Consider the following 18,757-nt stretch of genomic DNA (forward strand, 5'->3'; position numbering starts at 1 on the left):
AGTAAGTTCATGGGTTGAGCCTTTAACACTTGGGATGGATTTCTTGGGCGATCGATGGACCAATCAGATTGCTATGGAAAGGGACCCTGGGCAGAACATGCAAAGTATAACCCCAGGGAGTCCTGTGGATTAACTAGGCTAACACTGCAAACCTATAAACCTGTATGTTACAGGGTGAAAATGTTAATCACTTTCTCCCAGGAAACTGAAGGCAGTAGACTCATCTTACAACCTATTACAGAACTTATTAAGAAACACTCTTCATTACTTTAAAGGTCAGATGGTTTATACCAGAGACACACTAACAGAATGAGTGACATGCTCTCCAACAGCCTTTCAGTAAATATTCACTGTGCATTAGTTAAAGACAAGGTATCAATCCTTCTGTTTATTTCTTTCCCAATCAAGGAAGATTCAGCTTGCTCCGTCTTGAGGTGTTTTATATACTGTGTTCTGCAAACTTAATGAAGAATGACTTCTCCAGCCCTTTCCTTAATGCTAACATCTTTTACCCTGTGTTCGTCCTTAACACTTCACACCATCATTTATGCCTCTCCACTGTGCTCTCCTTCTCTAGAATTCTCCGTAGTCAACTCTCTCCACCAGCTCTTCTTTGCCCGTCCATGGCTGTCCATTTTGTTATGCCCATCGATTATATTGGTCTTTAATTGATTTGCTTTCAGGATGCCTGCTGCTGTCATAACTTTTGATCTTGTTTCCCTGTCAACATTGAGTGTCGTAAATCGCTATGTCAACAATTTCCCATTCAATTTTGCTGTGCCATTGGCCATGGTGTTGTTGCAGGCTCTGGCCACCAGTTGGCACTGTGCAGCAAATTGCTCAGAGCTGTCCTCCTTCATGGCCACCATCTTGTACGTGACAAAATCCTACTCATCAATTGAGAGTGAGCTGGACAACGCCGCATTGCGATTCACTGGTAATAATGTTGAATTCTTCCTTTGACATCCAGATACAGAGGGATGTGATCACAACTGGCAAAAGTTCCTGGGCCATTGCTATCGATACTTCTCCCACAGACGCTTGTGGGAGAACGCAGAGAAGGATTGCCGAAGCCATGGTGCACACCTGGCCAGCATACACTCAGCTGAGGAGAAGGAGTTCTTGAACAGTGAGACTTTCTAAGAGAATGCGCTGTGTGTTTGGAGTATTATTATTGGTGGCATTGTTACATTGGGTATTGGGTTGCCAACGTTCCAGGATTGCCCTGGAGTCTCCAGTAATTAATAAGTAATCTCTAGGATAGTACTGTGAGTAAACCTGGGAGAAAAATAATCAGGGCGTGGAAGAAAATATTTTGTATATTTCATTTTTGTCTATCAGTTGTAAAAATATTGTTGAAGGTTATAAAAGGGGGCTGTTTGATTGGGATGGGTGGGGGAGGATTGGTGGTGGTGGCAGGGGCAGTTGGCAACAGGAGCTCAAGAGATGAAACCTTCAGGAATACCCCAAGCAGAGTTGGCAACATAGCCACTGGACGCAAAAGGAGCTGCTATCATTTGAGAAACCCAGATGTAGGCCCGCAGTGCAAGACAGTGCAAAGGGTTAACAGTAGGAGAGCAGGCAAAGAGAAAAATTTGATTTTGTGACTTGAATCATAGAATCATACAACACAGAAGGAGGCCATTCAGCCCATCATGCTTGAGACTGTTTTATTCCAGAAAGCCAGCTGGTGAAGGATGGAACTGGAGCCAATCTTTATACATAATTTTTTTTTACAGAGGTAAACATTACAAGCACAGGCCTCCTAACCCAATAACCACAGTTTTACATTTATTTTTATCTATTTAGGTGCGGCGCAAGTGAATCTCTAGTTACTGTCCACGAGCTGCATACAATTTAACACGATTCATATACAATTAATGGTGCTGGCTCTTTGAAAAAGCTATGTGATTGGTCCCCCCCTCCCTCCCCTACTCTGCTATCTCCCCAGCAAACTTTTCCATTTCAAATGCTATGTCCAATTTCCTTTTGAAAGTTACTATTGAAACTGCATCCACCATCCTCTCACGCAGCACATTCCAGATCACAGCAGCTTGCTGAATTTAAAAACATCCTCATCTCCTCTCCTTGGTTTCTTTTTGCCAATTATCTGAATTAGTGACTCGAAACTTGGGGTTTTAAGGACGTTAGGTCATTATCGGAGCTGAGGAGCTCCAGAAATTTGTCAGATTGGGAGAGGAGAAGATGAGCTAAAGTAGGCAACAGAGTCAATAGGATGCTAAAAGCAGTGAGAAGGCTGACTGAAAAGTCTTGATGTCCCAGGGTGAAGACAGGGGATAGAATGGGACAGGGCTTAGGAGCACATCATTGCTCCTGAGAATATGAATTTTACAATAAAATGGGCCAGAGTGAAATCCCTAGTTCCTTGATGTTCTTTGTCTGTCCCGTGTGTAGGTTTGGGTCGGGAGTATGCTTGGATTGGTCTGAACGACAGGACAATCGAGGAGGATTTTCAGTGGACTGATGGCACTACTTTGGTAAGTTCCGATCAAGCCTATAGATGCCAGTCATTAATCAAAGTCTGGATTGTTGTGCGGTGATAGATTGTGAAGGGAGGGTGTGGTAAAGTGGAGTGCCTTTAAAAGAATGTAGTTAACTGACCACATGACTGTATCAACCAATCGCTGTACAGCAGGGGTGACTTGGGTAACTGTAAGTCTGGAGCTGGAGGTGATTAAAGAAGCACTCATAGTGTTAGTGTCCCATTCTTAGTGCCAATAAACGACCAGTGTTTGTTCAGTTAATCGGCCTCTCTGCCTATATTATTTCAAAGGCAATGAGTGTGTTAATATCAAGGGCGCAGCTCACATTCACTGGACAAAGCAAACCTGATAACCAAAAACATAAAAGAGGTGGGGGAAAAGAAGGATAAAAGCAGCGATTTGAGTTGCAATGTTTCATTCATTCGCCAATGCGAGCGATTCAAAGATGGGAAAGCCATTTAGTTCATCCATTGGTATCAGTTGTAGTTTAGTTGATAGCAGACTCACCTCTAGTTCGATAGTCATGGATTCAAATTCTGGGGCTGCTGCTCCCAGTGTGTACTGAGGTGATGCTGCACTGTCACCATTTGGGTATAATGTTAAACCGAGGCCCTGTCTAAACTCTCAGGTGAACATAAAATTCAATATTTTATAGAATAGATTTTATGAATTAGTATTCCTGATTGAATCCTTTACTATTGAATTCCCACACTAGACATCCTTTCTGAACGACATTGTCCATTGGCACCAAATATAGGGAGAGAGTTTTATTCTGAGGGGCAGAGCTCATGAGGAACTAATTAAGACTGGCCAAAATCATCTAGCTGGACTGGATTTTGAACCAGATTGCAAAGGTGAAAGTCTTGTATCAACCATACAACAGCTGCCAAGTCCCTTCTTTCTTGTGGCTCTGATAGACATTTTTGCATAAACAGACAATCCTTGTTACATGCACACATATGTAAATACACATGTTACAAGCATGCACACATAAACACCCACGCACATGCACGCACACACACAAAAACACACACATGCATACACACACACATGCACACACACACACAAGCACATACACACATGCACAGACACGCTCACGCACTCACACACAGATGTGTGCACACATGCGCACACACACACACAGACGCATACACACACACACGCACGCACACATACACATGCACACACACACAGACACTGACATGCACATACACACATGCACACACACGCGCACACACACATATGCACACACATATGCACAAACACACACTCATACACATGTGCACACACTCACATGCACATACACACATGTGCACACATGCGCGCGCACACACTCGCCCATACACACACACACACACACACACACACGCACACACAGGCGTGCACACACACACATACACGCACTTACATGCACGCACACACAAACGCCCACCCGCACACACGCACACACATAAATGCGTACACACAATCACACACAAAAACTCACACACACAATCACACATGCACACACACTCATACACACACAGACATACACACACTTACACGTGCACACACACCAACGCACACACATACACAAGCACTCACACGCATGCACATGCGCACACATGCTCACGCTGCGCATGTATGCAAAAACACACACACACACGTAGACCCCTGCAGTCCTTTTTGGTCACAGTGAGTGAATGGTTGATGTGCATAATTCAAAAGCCCACTGTCTGTTTTGTGAATTTCAGCAGCCTTGTGTTTGTGAAAAACACAAGGTTTCCTGTAAGTGGAAAGGTTCTGAAATGGTTGCTCTGGTTGATAAGCTGAGTTAAGCCAGGCTCCAGGGATGTTTTTTGACTATGGATTGTATCGATTTTCACCTTAGCTTTGATGTTTCTGATAACAGGACTAGGGTTGGACGGGAGCTGGAAGGGATTAGACACTTCAGGGACCTGTTTGACCTCATGCTCAAATACAGCATTAGGGCAGAGTGAGACATGACTGGCTTCTTTATGTTCATTGTTTAGATTTTTAAAAAAAGAACATGTAGCATTGAACCATAAGGGTATCTCATGGGATTGTGTCAGATTTCCAGCATCTGCAGTATTTTACCTTTATCTCATGGGATTGTTAACTTCTCTCACATCCCCAGACCAGAAACTAAAACAGAACTTTTTCTTCAATAGATTATTTTTCTCTCACTCTCAGTTTCTATCACAATCTCTCTCTCCATTGTAATCTAACACGAAGGTAAGAACATAAGAAATGGTAGCAGGAGTAGGCCATTGGGCCCATCAAGCTTGCTGTGCCAGTCAATAGGAACATATTAACATATGAAAAAGGAGCAGGGAGTAGGCCATTCAGCCCTTCGAGTCTGCTCTGCCATTCAATAAGATCATGGCTGACCCGATTGGGGCCTCAACTCCACATTCCCACTAACACCCAATAACCTTTGATTCCTTTGTTAGTCACAAATCTATCTACCTCCACCTTAGACATGGCCTGCCTCCACCATTCTCTGGGGATGAGAGTTCCAAAGATTCATGACCCTCTGAGAGAAAAAATTTCCCTTCATCTCCGTTTTAAATGGGAGACCCCTTGTTTTTAAACCCGCGTCCCCTAGTTCTAGTCTCTCCCACAAGGGGAAACATCCTCTCAGCATCCACCCTGTCAAGTAACCTCAGCATCTTAAATGTTTCAATAAGATCACCTCTCATGCTCCTAAACCCCAGTGGATACAAGCTCAGCCTGCCCAACTTTTCCTCATAAGATACCCCCCCCTCCCCCATCTCAAATATCCATCCAGTGAACCTCTTCTGAACTGGTTCTAATGCATTTATATCCTTTCTTAAATAAGGTCACAGCTGAACTGATTGTGGCCTTAACTCCACTTTCCTGCTTGAGAGGAGGAGAAACTTCTTTAGGCAGAGAGTGGTGAATCTATGGAATTCCTTGCCACAGAAGGCTGTGAGGGCCAGGTCATGGAGTGTACTTAAGACCGAGATAGATAGGTTCTTGATTGGTAAGAGAGTCAAAGGTTACGGGGAGAAGGCAGGAGAATGGGGTTGAGAAACTTATCAGCCGTAATTGAATGGCAGAGCAGACTCGGTGGGCCGAAGGGCCTAATTTCTGCTCCTATGTCTTCTGGTCTTATGGTCTTATACTCTAGTCCTCTCGAAATAAATGCCAACATTGCATTTGCCTTCTTAACTACCGACTCAACCTGCAAGTTAACCTTAAGAGAATCCTGGACTAGGACTCCCAAGTCCCTTTGCACTCCAGATTTCTGAATTCTCTCCCCATTTAGAAAATAACCTATGCCTCTATTCTTCCTACCAAAGTGCATGACCTCACACTTCCCCACGTTGTATTCCATCTGCCACTTCTTTGCCCATTCTCCTAACCTGTCCAAATCCTTCTGCAGCCTCCCTGCCTCCTCAATACTACCCATCCCTGCACCTATCTTTGTATCATCTGCAAACTTAGCCAGGATGCCCTCAGTTCCTTCATCTAGATCATTAATGTATAAAGTGAAAAGGTGTGGTCCCAACACTGACCCTTGTGGAACTCCACTAGTCACCAGCTGCCATCCTAAGAAGGATCCCCTTATCCCTACTCTCTGCCTCCTGCCAGACAGCCAAACTTTTATCCATGCTAGTACCTTGCCTCTAACAACATTGGCTCTTATCTTACTGAGCAGCCTCCTATGCGGCACCTTGTCAAAGGCCTTCTGGAAGTCCAAGTAGATAACATCCATTGGCTCTCCTTTGTCTAACCTACTTGTTACCTCCTCAAAGAATTCTAACAGATTTGTCAGGCATGACCTCCCCATGATGAAACCATGCTGACTTTTCCCTATTTTACCATGCACTTCCAAGTATTCTGAAATCTCTTCCTTAATAATGGACTCTAAAATCTTACCAACGACCGAGGTCAGGTTAATCGGCCTGTAATTTCCCGTCTTTTGCCTCATTCCCTTCTTAAACAGTGGGGTTACATTAGTGATTTTGCAGTCCTCTGGGACCTTCCCTGACTCCAGTGATTCCCGAAAGATCACCACTAACGCCTCCACTATCTCTTCAGCTATCTCCTTCAGAACTCTGGTGTGTAATCCATCTGGTCCAGGTGATTTATCCACCTTCAGACCTTTCAGTTTTCCTAGCACCTTCTCCTTGGTAATGGCCACCATACTCACCTCTGCCCCCCGACTCTCTTGAACTTTGGGGATGTTACTTGTGTCTTCCACTGTGAAGACTGACGCAAAGTACCTATTCAGTTTCTCCGCCATTTCTTTGTTCCCCACTACTACTTCTCCAGCGTCATTTTCCAGCGGTCCAATGTCCACTTTTGCCTCTCTCTTACCCTTTATATATCTAAAAAGAACTCTTGCAATCTTCTTTTATATTACTGGCTAGTTTACCCTCATTTTTAATCTTCTCCCTTCTTATTTCTTTTTTAGTTGTCCTCTGTTGGTCTTTGTAGGCTTCCCAATCCCCTGGTTTCCCACTGCTCTTCGCCGCATTGTATGCTTTCTCTTTAACTTTTATGCTGTCCCTGACTTCCCTTGTCAGCCATGGTTGCCTCGTCCTCCCTTTAGTATGCTTCTTCTTCCTAGGGATGAATTTTTGCTGTGTCTCCCAAATTACTCCCAGAAACTCCTGCCATTGCTGTTCAACTGTCTTTCCTGCTAGGCTCATCTCCCAGTCAATTCTGGCCAGCTCCTCCTTCATGCCTCTGTAGTTGCCTTTATTCAACTGTAATACATCTGATTCCAGCTTTTTCCTCTCAAATTGCAAGGTAAATTCTATCCTTCACCTTAAGCTCCCTTACCAAATCTGCCTCATTACACATCACTAAATCTAGAATTGCCTGTTCCCTAGTGGGCTCCACCACAAGCTGCTCCAAAAAGCCATCTCGTAGACATTCCACAAATTCCTTTTCTTGGGATCCACTACCAACCTGATTTTCCCAGTCTACCTGCATATTGAAATCCCCCATGATCACTGTAACCTTGCCTTTCTTACACACCTTTTCTGTCTCCTGGAGTATCTTGTGCCCCACATCCTGACTACTGTTTGGAGGCCTGTACATAACTCCCATTATGGTTTTTTTTACCTTTGCAGTTCCTCAACTCTACCCATACAGATTCTACATCATCTGACCCTACGTCATTTCTTGCTATCGATTTAATTTCATTTCTTACTAACAAAGCAACCCCACCCTCTCTGCCAACCTGCCTATCTTTTCAATGGGATATATATCCTTGGATATTTAGCTCCCAGTCCTGATCCCCTTGCAGCCATGTCTCCGTAATGCCCACCACATCATACCTGCCAATTTCAATCTGCGCCACCACCTCATTTACCTTATTTCATATACTGCGTGCATAGAGATACAACACCTTCAGTCCTGTATTTCCCATCCCCTTTCTCATTGTCGTCCCTTTATCTGATGTGCTTGAAGTTAGATTCCTAATCCTTCCAAACACACTGTCCTATTTTGTGTTCTGGAGACTTTAATAGCCTCTCCTGGGCTCTCCTTTTTTGGGGAACAGTGTTCTACATTTCCACTATCCTTGATGTGATGAAGTTCTTCCTGATGTTATCCCCCAACAGTGATTGACTAATTTTAAAGGTTCGCCCCCCGCCCCCCCCCGCCCTTGTTTTTGACTCCCCTGCCTCCCATCCACCAGAGGAAATAACTTCTCCATTTCTACCTTGAGAAGTCTTAAACATTTTGATCAGATCAGCTTTCAAACTTCTCTACTCAAGGGAATAGAGGCCTAACCCATACAACCCGCCCTTGTGGGACCTCCATGTATTTGGTAATGATTGGAAGTGGGAAATTTTGGGCAATTTTCCTTTCTTGACCTGAAGGAGTCTTTGTAGCAAATGTTGTGTCCACTATGGTCACCAAGGCTGAGATCAGCCAACTTGGCCCAGTGTCAAACTTGGGAGCTTCTTGGCCTGTGTGGCTCACTGGCTAGTGTCAGTAGTGATGGAGATATTGATTTGCAAATCCATAATTTTAACTGCTTTCCAATTTTTTTTTCTTCTTGTCAAGCAATATGAAAACTGGCGGGAAAACCAACCAGACAGTTTCTTTGCTGGAGGAGAGGACTGTGTGGTCACAATCAGGCATGAAAATGGGAAGTGGAATGACGTGCCATGTAACTACAACCTGCCCTACATCTGTAAGAAGGGAACAGGTAAAGGAACAGAAATCAGTGGAATGGGCCAAGCCATGGGTGCCCAAGTGTTATAGGGGCTGGTTGACCCTCTGTGGGGTTGTGTAGACTTTACCTTCATTGGTCATTCACAATATGTTGTAATACTTCAAGAGGATTCGTTCATGGCCAACTAGGTCTTTGGGAAGACACTCTGCTTCACTCAGACTGGTGACAGTACCAAGGACTCTCTTAGTTTAGAAAGTTCATAGCAGCATTAGATCCTCCGACAATTTGCCAAAGCTCAACTTCAGCAGACTGACTATACTGCTTCTCTCTGATGTTCCCACTTCCCACTCACTCCCTGATATTTTCTAGCAAAATGCCTGAGGGGAGGACCAAAGCAGTACACCAACAAGCTTGCAAAGCATAAGGGAGAGGCTGTGGCTCTGTCACTGTTACTCATGCCTCTGAATCAGGAGATTTTGGGTTCAAGTCCTGCTCTAGACACTTAAGCCTTGAATGGAGATTGCCATTTCCAGTGGAGCTATTGTGGAGTGCTGCACTGTTGGAGATGCTGTCTCTCAGAGATAAAGTAAAACTGTGGTGCCATCAGCTCTCTCAGATGAATGAAAAAGATTCCAATATTGAAGAAGAGCAGGGGTGTTCTTGTTGATGCACTGGCCCATCAGCAAAGCAGGTTATTGGCTATTTATCCAGTTGCTCTTTGTGAGATCTTACTATGTGCAAATTGCCTGCCATTTTTCTTACAATGACTGCATTTTGAAAAGTAATTTGCTGGTAAGAAAGGGCTTTGGATATAGAGTAAATAAAGAGAAACTTGTGTGTGTGTGTGTGCGTGATGTGGCGGGGTGGTGTGTGTGGGTGTGATGTGGGGGGGTGGTGTGTGTGTGTGTGTGTGTGTGATGTGGGGGGGTGGTGTGTGTGGGTGTGGGTGTGATGTGGGGGGGGTGGTATGTGTGGGTGTGGGTGTGATGTGGGGGGGTGGTGTGTGTGTGTGTGTGTGTTTGTGATGTATGTGTGGGGTGTGTGTGATGTGGGGGAGGGGGTGTGTGTGTATGATTGTGTATGTGATGTGGGGAGGGGGGATGTGTGTGTGTGTGGGTGTGTGTGTGATGTGGGGGGGGTGGTGTGTGTGGGTGTGGGTGTGATGTGGGGGGGGTGGTGTGTGTGTGATGTGAGGGGTGTGTGTGTGTGTGTGTGTTTGTGATGTATGTGTGGGGTGTGTGTGATGTGGGGGAGGGGGTGTGTGTGTATGAGTGTGTATGTGATGTGGGGAGGGGGGATGTGTGTGTGTGTGTGTGTGTGTGTGTGGGTGGGTGTGATGTGGGGGGGTGGTGTGTGTGGGTGTGGGTGTGATGTGGGGGGGTTGTTGGTGTGTGTGTGATGTGAGGTGGGTGTGTGTGTTTCTGTGTGTGTGTTTGTGATGTGTGTGGGTGTGTATGTGATGTGTGTGGGTGTGTATGTGATGTGGGGGCGGTGTGTGTGTGTGTGTGTTTGTGATGTGTGTGTGGGGCTGTGTGTGATGTGGGGGAGGGGGTGTGTGTGTGTGGATGTGTATGTGATGTGGAGGGGGGGTATGTGTGTGTGTGTGTGTGTGTGACTTGTGTTGGGGGGTGGTGGTAACTCGAGGACAGAAATTTAAAATAATTGGCAAAAGCATTAGGGGGTGATGGTGACATAGTTGTAAAGTCACTGGACTAGTAATCCAGAGGCCCAGGCTAATGTTGTGGGAACTTGGGTTTAAATCCCACCATGGCAACTTGTGGATTTTAAATTCAATTAATAAATCTGGAATATAAAGCTAGTCTCAGTCATGGTGACCATGTGACTCCAGACCCACAGCAATGTGATTTGCTCTTAACTACCCTCTGAAATGTTCAGTTCAGGGACAGTTAGGGGTGGGCAACAAATGCAGGCTTTGCCAGCAAAGCTCACAGCCCATGAAAGAATTAAAAAAAACAGGGGTGAAATTTGGAGTTTTTGTTTTAACATGGCAAGTTGTGATGATTTGAAACGCGCTCTCTGAAAGGCTGGTGGAAGCAGATTCAACGGTAACCTTCAAAAGGGAATTTTTATCTACTTAAAAAAGAAAAATTTGTCGGGCCAAGAGCAAAGAGCAAGGAAGTGAGAGATTAATTGGATAGCTCTTTCAAAGAGCTGCCACAGACACGATGGACCAAATGGCCTCCTCCTGTGCTGTAAAATTCTATGATCCCACAGTTCTGTGAATAGGAAGAAAGCTCTTCGTTGCATTGAAAGACGTTGGATGATATGTCAGAGCAAATATCAACACCTTCGACTTTTGAATTTATGAAGCCATGTTGCATAAACAAAAATAACAACCGATGGCCTGGTCTTAATAACGCTGTTCCTTTCTCTCTCAGTGCTCTGTGGCCCACCCCCGGCTTTGGAACACGCCATGATCATCGGCAGAAAGAAGGCGCGTTATGAGATCCATTCGCTGGTCAGATACCAGTGTGAGGATGGTTTCGTCCAACGCCACATCCCCACCATCAAGTGCCACACCAACGGGAAGTGGGATAACCCTAAAATACTCTGCCTAAACCGTGAGTGCTGACCAACTGGTGACGTTTACTTGGTAGACCTTTACTAGGCAGACCTTCCCACGATGTTGCTCGGGCAGCTGGAGATTACCCGGACACGTGTGGCTAGGGGAGATGGCGGGGGACAGGGGGGGGGGTGGCGGAGGGGGTGAAGCCGGCCTCTGCAACAGAACTTAGAAGGAAGTCAGTGCAAACTATCTTTGGCAGAGGATCAGTGAAACCCCGAGAGAAAAGGTGCCAGTCGCCATTTGCAGATTCTTTTCCGGGGGTTCGGCAAACCTCCAGAGGCTGGGGTGAGTGATCAGGAAAACCTGCAAGAAATTTCCAGATTATCACGGTCTCTTTACACACTGCAGGAACAGAAACACAGAAATACATTTCAGCCTTCTAACAAGCCACAGTTAAAGAAATAAATATATGCATATGTCAGAGAGAAAAGATAATTCCATTCTTTAATCAAAACCAGGCATTTGGTTTTTCATATGCAGTCTTTCTATAGCTCCTTCATTAACTTACTTTTGCCTACAGGCAGGTCTCTCACTCTCTGTGAGTCCCTCTTTTGGTTTGTCTGTTTTTGTCTGTTCCACTGCCTCTCTGTCTCTGTCTCTCCTGCTTTCTCTCTGTATCTCTCTCTCTCTCTACCTACCTCACACTCTGCCTATCTCACTCTGCCTATCTCACACTCTGTTTATCTCTCTCACTGTCTCTGTCAATCTCATTTTCTGTCTATCTCTCTCTCTCTCTGCCTATCTTATTTCTGCCTATCTTTCTCTGCTTATCACACTCTCTGCCTATCTCTCTCACTCTCTCTATCTCACTCTCTGCCTATCTTGCACTCTGTCTATCTTTCTCACTTTCTCTGCCTATCCCACTCTCTGCCTATCTCACTCTCTGCCTATCTCACTCTCTGCCTATCTCACCCTCTGTCTATCTCACTGTCTGTCTATCTCTCTCTCTCACTCTGCCAACCTCACTCTCTGCCTATCACTCTCTGCCTACCTCATTCTCTGCCTACCTCACTCTCTGCCTACCTCGGTCTCTGCCTATCTCGCTCTCTGTCTATTTTGCTCTCTGTCTATCTCCCTCTCTAGTTATCGCAGCTATCTTTCTCACTCTCTCTTTCTATCTCACTCTCTGTCTATCTCTCTCACTCTCTGCCTATCTCACTGTCTGCCTACCTCACTCTCTAGCTATCTCTCTCACTCCCTGCCGACCTCACTCCCTGCCTACCTCACTCCCTGCCGACCTCACTCCCTGCCTCTCTCATTCCCTGCCTACCTCACTCTCTGTCTGTCTCACTCCCTGCCTATGTTATTCTCTGCCCCTTTACCTCTCTATTCCAGGATAATCCTGGATTAGTGAGCAGTTTTAGCAGAGGAGAGCAGTAATTTCTTTTAAATCATTTTGGATGTGGGCATCACTGGCTGGGCCAGCATTTATTGCCCATCCCTAGGTGTCCTTGAGAAGGTGGTGGTGAGCTGCCTTCTTCAACCGCTGTAGTCCATGTGGTGTGGGTAGGGAGGGAGTTCCAGGATTTTGACCCAGCGACAGTGCAGGAACGGCGATATATTTCCAAGTTAGGATGGTGAGTGACTTGGACGGGAAATTTCAGGTGGTGGTGTTCCCATGTGTTTACTGCCCTTGTCCTTCTAGATGGTAGAGATCGGGGGTAAGCAAAGTGTTGTCGAAGGAGTCTTGGTGAGTTGCTGCAGAGCATTTTGTAGATGGTACACACTGCTGCTACTGTGCATCGGTGGTGGAGGGAGTGAATGTTGAAGGTTGTGAATGGGGTGCCAACCAACCAGGCTGCTTTGTCCTGGATGGTTTCGAGCTTCTTGAGTGTTGCGGGAGCCACACTCATCCAGGCAAGTGGACAGTATTCCATCACACTCCTGACCTGTGCCTTGTAGATGGTGGCTAGGCTTTGGGGAGAGGGGAGGTGAGTTACTCGCTGCAGGCTTCCCAGCCCCTGACCTTGATGGGGTCCAGCAAGATCTGGAGCCAAAGGCGAAATCTTCCTTCGCAGGACAACAAAATTGAGCAGTTTGTTCCCCCACTCAGCCCTCCCCAGCAACCTACAAACTTTATACAACTCAGGTCCTGTCCCTCCTTATCAGCCCCTTCACTTTCTCTGCTCTTTCCAATTCTGTGCTAAGCCCCTCTGTGAAACTCAACACCATCCATCCCCTCGGACCTCTTAATCAGGCAAGTCTGCAGCGAAGAGAAGCAGGACGTCCAGGTGGGGATAAATATTTAATTGGGGATGCAAATATGTGGAAACTGCTACCCTGCCTTGTAAAGTTTTAAAGCGGCCTCATTTAGCATTTGTGGAAGAGCAGCCTGCTGAGAGTCTCTGTCTTGACTTGTACAGAAACAGGAATGTGAAACTCTAATTGCTTCCTGCCGATTCAGTAAAAATGAGAAACTAATAACAGGACTGTTGCCAAATTTTGCAGTTTGTTTGGTGCTGAGTCACTCAGTTCTCTTCCTTATGGCAAATGACACCTGGCATCCTGCTTTCTCCTGTGGTGACCACTTTCGTGTCGTTTATGCTCTTGTGACTCTCTTTGAATTGAAACATCTCTAGCTTTCCCGGCCCCCCCGCCACCCCGGTATCTGAAGCCCCTTGAGGGAGTGCTGCACTGTCAGAGGTGCCTTCTTCCATGGGTAATGTTAAACCGACGCTCTGTCTGATCCCTCAGGCGACCATAATAAAAAAAATCCCAAGCCACGATTTTGAAGAAGAGCAGGGGGGAGGGGAGGGTTCTCCTCACCCTCCAGGCCAATATTTATCCCTCAGCCAACATTAACAGAAGCAGATGATTTTCTCCTTACCACATTGCTGTTTGTGGGATCTTGCTGTGCACAGATTGACAGCTGTGTTTCCTACATTCCCAACAGTAACAACATTTCAAAAGTTCTTCATCGGTTGTAAAGCACTTTGGGATGTCCTGAGGTTGTGAAAGGTGCTATATAAATGCAAGTTCTTTCTCTCCTTCTCTGTTCACAGTGCAGGATACTGGCTCCAACGTAGGACATTGGGGTGCGGTTGACAATTGTTCAAAAGCCTGGATCCTGGCTAATAGAGGGGAAGGCTCCATCAGGGTCCGTGGCGTGGGGAGAGTGTCCTGGAAATGTAAGGGGTCACTTTGTGAGATTCCACTCCAGGATTGGAGCCTCCTTACGCAGGAACAGGGGTCAGGGCTTGATGGACTAGCCTATCGATTCTGTGTCCTGTGCTCCCATCTAGCTGGGCTCTGATCCAAATGTGCAACCTCCACAACAGTTGTTTGGTGCTTGCTGTGCCTCTGGAATCATGGGAAGAGTGCACACCTAGCAGACGCAGAGGCAGCAGGACTGCCTGATTTGCATTGGTACATAAGACCATAGAAAATAGGAGCACCGAGAGGCCATATGGCCCCTCTTGAGTCTGCTCAGCCATTCAACACAATCGTGGCTGATCTTTTACCTCAGCTCCACTTTCCTGCCCACTCCCCATATCCTTCGATTTTTTAAGTGCCCAAAAACCTATTGACCTCGGTCTTGGATATGTCAATGACTGAGCATCGACAGCTCTCTGGGGTAGAGAATTCAAAAGTTCACAACTCTCTTTGAGTGAAGAAATTTCCCCTCATCCCAGTCCTAAATGGCTGACCCATTATCCTGAGACTGTGACAATGTGTTCTAGACTCTCTAGCCATGGGGAAACTCATGTAAATCAATCCCAAGCCAGTTGGTGAAATATGAAATTAGGCTCTAATACTCTTGCTGATAATAGGCTTATTTGCAGAATGCAGCATTACACATATCTGCTTCCTACCATGTCCCAGCAGTCTCTCTTTATAAATGCTCTCGACACTTAAACAACTCCCTTCATCCATGTATCTTAACATCATACTTAATATGCCATTAACAGAAATAGCCTCTCAGCTTCTACCCTGTCAAGCTCTCCATTTCACTGAGATAACCTCTCAGCCTTCCAAACTCCAGAGGATATAGGCTACTCAATCTCATCTCACAGGACAGTCCTCATCCCAGGGATCAGTCTAGTGAACATTCATTGCATGCTTCAAGGAGGCAGGCCAAATACACCAAAAGGCCTCGGGCCTGACGTTGTTGTTCTCCCTTTGCTCCCATCATACCATCTCCCTGTGCCATTTGCCATTCTTTATCTGAAAGGGTAGGCATGGGGCCTAGTGCCAGTCATCTGCTAATTCCACTGCTCAGGTAACCGTAGCAACCTGCCCTGTACAATGAATGATGTGCTGACTAACGTTCTGATTTTCCTTGTGGTTAAAATGTTAAAAGAATTCAGCAAGACAGATATGGAGAAATGATTTCCTCTGGTATATGGGAATCAAGAACGAGGGGACATTTTCGGAGCTAGGTCATTCAGGAGCTAATTCATCAATTTTTACACAAAGGGGTATTGAAAATCTGGGATTCTCAGTCGCAAGAAGGCTGTGGATGCTGGGGGAGCATTGGAGCTTTCAAGATGGAAATCGATAGATTTTTATTAGCTAAGGGTATTAAGGGATGTGGAACTCTAAGCAGGCTCGAGGGGCTAAATGGCCACCTCCTGTTCCTTATTCCTTCACCCTAGAGCTCCTCATCACCTCCTTACATTGTACACTGTGTATTTCCATCTGCATTTATAAAGCCAAGCAACTGTAACAACTTGGGACCCCCATGGGAAAGAGGAGGCAAGATCATTTTATGGCTCGCCAAAAAGAAGTGTTTTAAATGACTACAAAGTGTGACATATGTTTCAATGAGGGCGATGCACACTGATCAAAGGGATGTCAGGCTTTGATTCTAAGTCACAGTTCTATGGAGAATAAGCCTCGGAGTCCCAGTGTTGAAATAGAGACAAGAGATTTCATCGGAGACACTTTCTGTGCTTGTGGCCTGACAGCTATCTTTCCCCAATGACAGTGTTTATTGAAACTCAGGCACGCTCCACGTGGTTTTACTGAAACTCAATTGAATAATTATGTATCTTAGAAAGCCTAAATTGGTGGCGTATTATCATTGGATTAGTAATCCAGAGACCCAGGGTGATGCTTCAGAGACCAGGGTTCGATCCCACTACGGCAGCTGGTGGAATGTGAATTCAATAAAAATCTGGAATTAACCACAAAACCAATGTCGGTTGTTGTAAAAGCCCATCTGGTTCACTAATGTCCTTTAGGGAGGGAAATCTGCCCTCCTCACCCGGTCTGGCCTACATGTGACTCCAGACTCACAGCAATGTAGTTGACCCATAACTGCCCACTGAACAAGGACAATTACGGATGGGCAATAAATGGTGGCCTAGCCAGTGACAGCCACATCCCATAAAAAGCAAATATTAAAAAAAGAAAGCCTAAATTTCTAATCTGTGCTGCTGGTGGTTGAGGCTGAGCTGCATGAAGGTGGAAAATCACTCCTTGCCATCGGCTCTGTTGGTAGCCTCCTAGTTTCTGAGCCAGTAGGTTGTGGATTCAGGTCTCCATTCCAGAGGCTTGAGCATGAAAATTAGGTTGACACTTCAGTGCAGTACTGAGGGAGTGCTGCACTGTCAGAGTTGCTGTCTTTCAGTTAAGATGTTAAACTGAAACTCCATCTTCCCTCTTAGGTGGATGTAAAAGATGTTGAAGACCAGGGGAGTTTCCCAATGGCTACATCTCAAAAGCACTTGATTGGATGTCCTGAGATTGTGAAAATTGCTAAAGAAATGCAAGTCTTTCTTTACAGCGAACCAGCTCTCCCTGTGACCCTTCTGGTGTTACCCTTTTATTGAGTCTTGGGATTTGGCATCACTGGCAAGGCCAGCATTTAATCCCCATCCTGAATTGCCAATATACAACTGAAGGGCTCACTCAGTGACTTCAGAGGACAGTTAATAGTCAACCACGTTATCTGTGAAACTGGAGTCACATATAGGCCCAAACAGGTTAAGAACAGTAGATTTTCTTTCCCTATAAGAATATTAGTGAACCAATTGGCTTTCTACAACAATCCAAAAGCTCCCAAGGTCATTTTTACTAACACCAGCTTTGTTTCCAATAAAACAAGTCAACATCAACACAAAATGTATGAACAACATTATCAGAGTAACAAATGAATGGTTTGTCCCAATGATGGGTGAACCAGTAGCAATAAGTTGGGAGTCAGGATTATTATGAGAAGGGTAAAGGGGCAGGTAAGGAAGACTATTACACACAAGTATTGTTGGGATAGGGGGCTGGTTAGCTTAGATGGCTAACGTGTGGTTCAGAATAATGTCAACAGCTTGGGTTCAATTCCCATTCTGGGGGCCAAGGTAGTCTTGGGACCTCCTTACCATACCCCTGAGAGGAGAAGGCAATGGCAAACCACCGCTGACTAAAACTACCAAGAAAACAACTCAAGATGAAGCATTAGCAGATAATGAGCCAAGGACCTGCCTTCAGGCAGAACACACACAGCACACCATTGTTAGAATATATAACATATAATCTCAAGTGCCCATCAAGCCCAAATTAACCACAACCTTTGTTGTTAAAAAATAAAGATATCCAAGGATGAGGGAAAAAGCAGAGACAAATTGGTTCAGAGTAGAAATCTCTGTTGGCGAAATGACACACAAATGAGACAACAAAAGCAAATAGTGGTTAGGTGAGAGGTGGGCTGTAAAAAATGATAGAAGTAACCTGCTCTTTTACCTGTTTCTTATCTCACCTGTCCATTTCTCTTCACCACCTCCACCCTTTCCTCTCCAGCTGCCTCTGGGAACCGCAGATCTCGAAGGCACCAGCATAAATCCAGCAGGAAAGAGAAGCGAAAGCACAAGAGGAACCCGGACTTGCATCAGGTGGATCTGAGGCCCTTCTACTGAGTGGACCGGGCACTCAGTGAGAGTTGCGATGGAGGATCAGGATTGCGAGTACACAATACTGAAATCGTAAACGATGTTTCATTTTGAACAAAGCCCTTCAAAGGAATGAAGGTGTTGTTTTTTAGTTTCCGAGAATTCTGTCACGTATTTTTCTAAAAAACAATTGTGGGGCTTATAGAAAACCTTGTTGAGTCACAGTCAGTAGGAGTTGGAAATGAAAACAGTCCACTGGTTAAGGTCACCAAGTAACAGCAAATATTCAGTCTCAATGTGCAAACAAAAGACTATCCCGTAATCCTTTACTGTTAAAAAAGGCACAATAATATTCCCTTGTAACTGATGATTAGATTATAAATGAAGCTGGTTTAACAAGACAGGCACTAGTTTGACTGTGAGCCCTGGTAAACGTTACCCCCTGTAACTGCACTGTGCCATGCTAGTAACAGACCCATTAACGTATTTGCCTATTATTTTTGAACTCGTTAAACCCTATTAATTGAAAACAGGTTAACACTTTCCATTAAATAACAGACTGAGAGATTTTATACAAATGCTTTTTTGGGGTTTGTTACTTGTTATTGCCTGCACACATTTCACTTCTAAAGTTTTAACCAATCCTGAAGGAAGCTTTAGTGGTTTAATGTTAGTGTTGGTG

At 45.2% G+C, this 18,757-nt stretch overlaps 1 protein-coding gene across 1 annotated transcript in view; it reads left to right on the plus strand.

Annotated features, from left to right (window-relative positions):
- ncanb (neurocan b) overlaps nt 1–18,102 on the plus strand; it is a 161,932-nt gene extending 143,830 nt beyond the window's left edge. Inside the window, exons 11-15 of the mRNA XM_041205542.1 lie at nt 971–1,129; nt 2,416–2,498; nt 8,553–8,697; nt 11,064–11,246; nt 17,987–18,102. Coding sequence (XP_041061476.1) covers nt 971–1,129; nt 2,416–2,498; nt 8,553–8,697; nt 11,064–11,246; nt 17,987–18,102 — 686 coding nt within the window. The remainder of the gene's footprint in view (nt 1–970; nt 1,130–2,415; nt 2,499–8,552; nt 8,698–11,063; nt 11,247–17,986) is intronic.
- The last annotated feature ends 655 nt before the right edge of the window (nt 18,103–18,757 follow it).

This window comes from Carcharodon carcharias, chromosome 14 (assembly GCF_017639515.1).
Source record: "Carcharodon carcharias isolate sCarCar2 chromosome 14, sCarCar2.pri, whole genome shotgun sequence".
In the NCBI taxonomy this organism is placed as follows: domain Eukaryota; kingdom Metazoa; phylum Chordata; class Chondrichthyes; order Lamniformes; family Lamnidae; genus Carcharodon; species Carcharodon carcharias.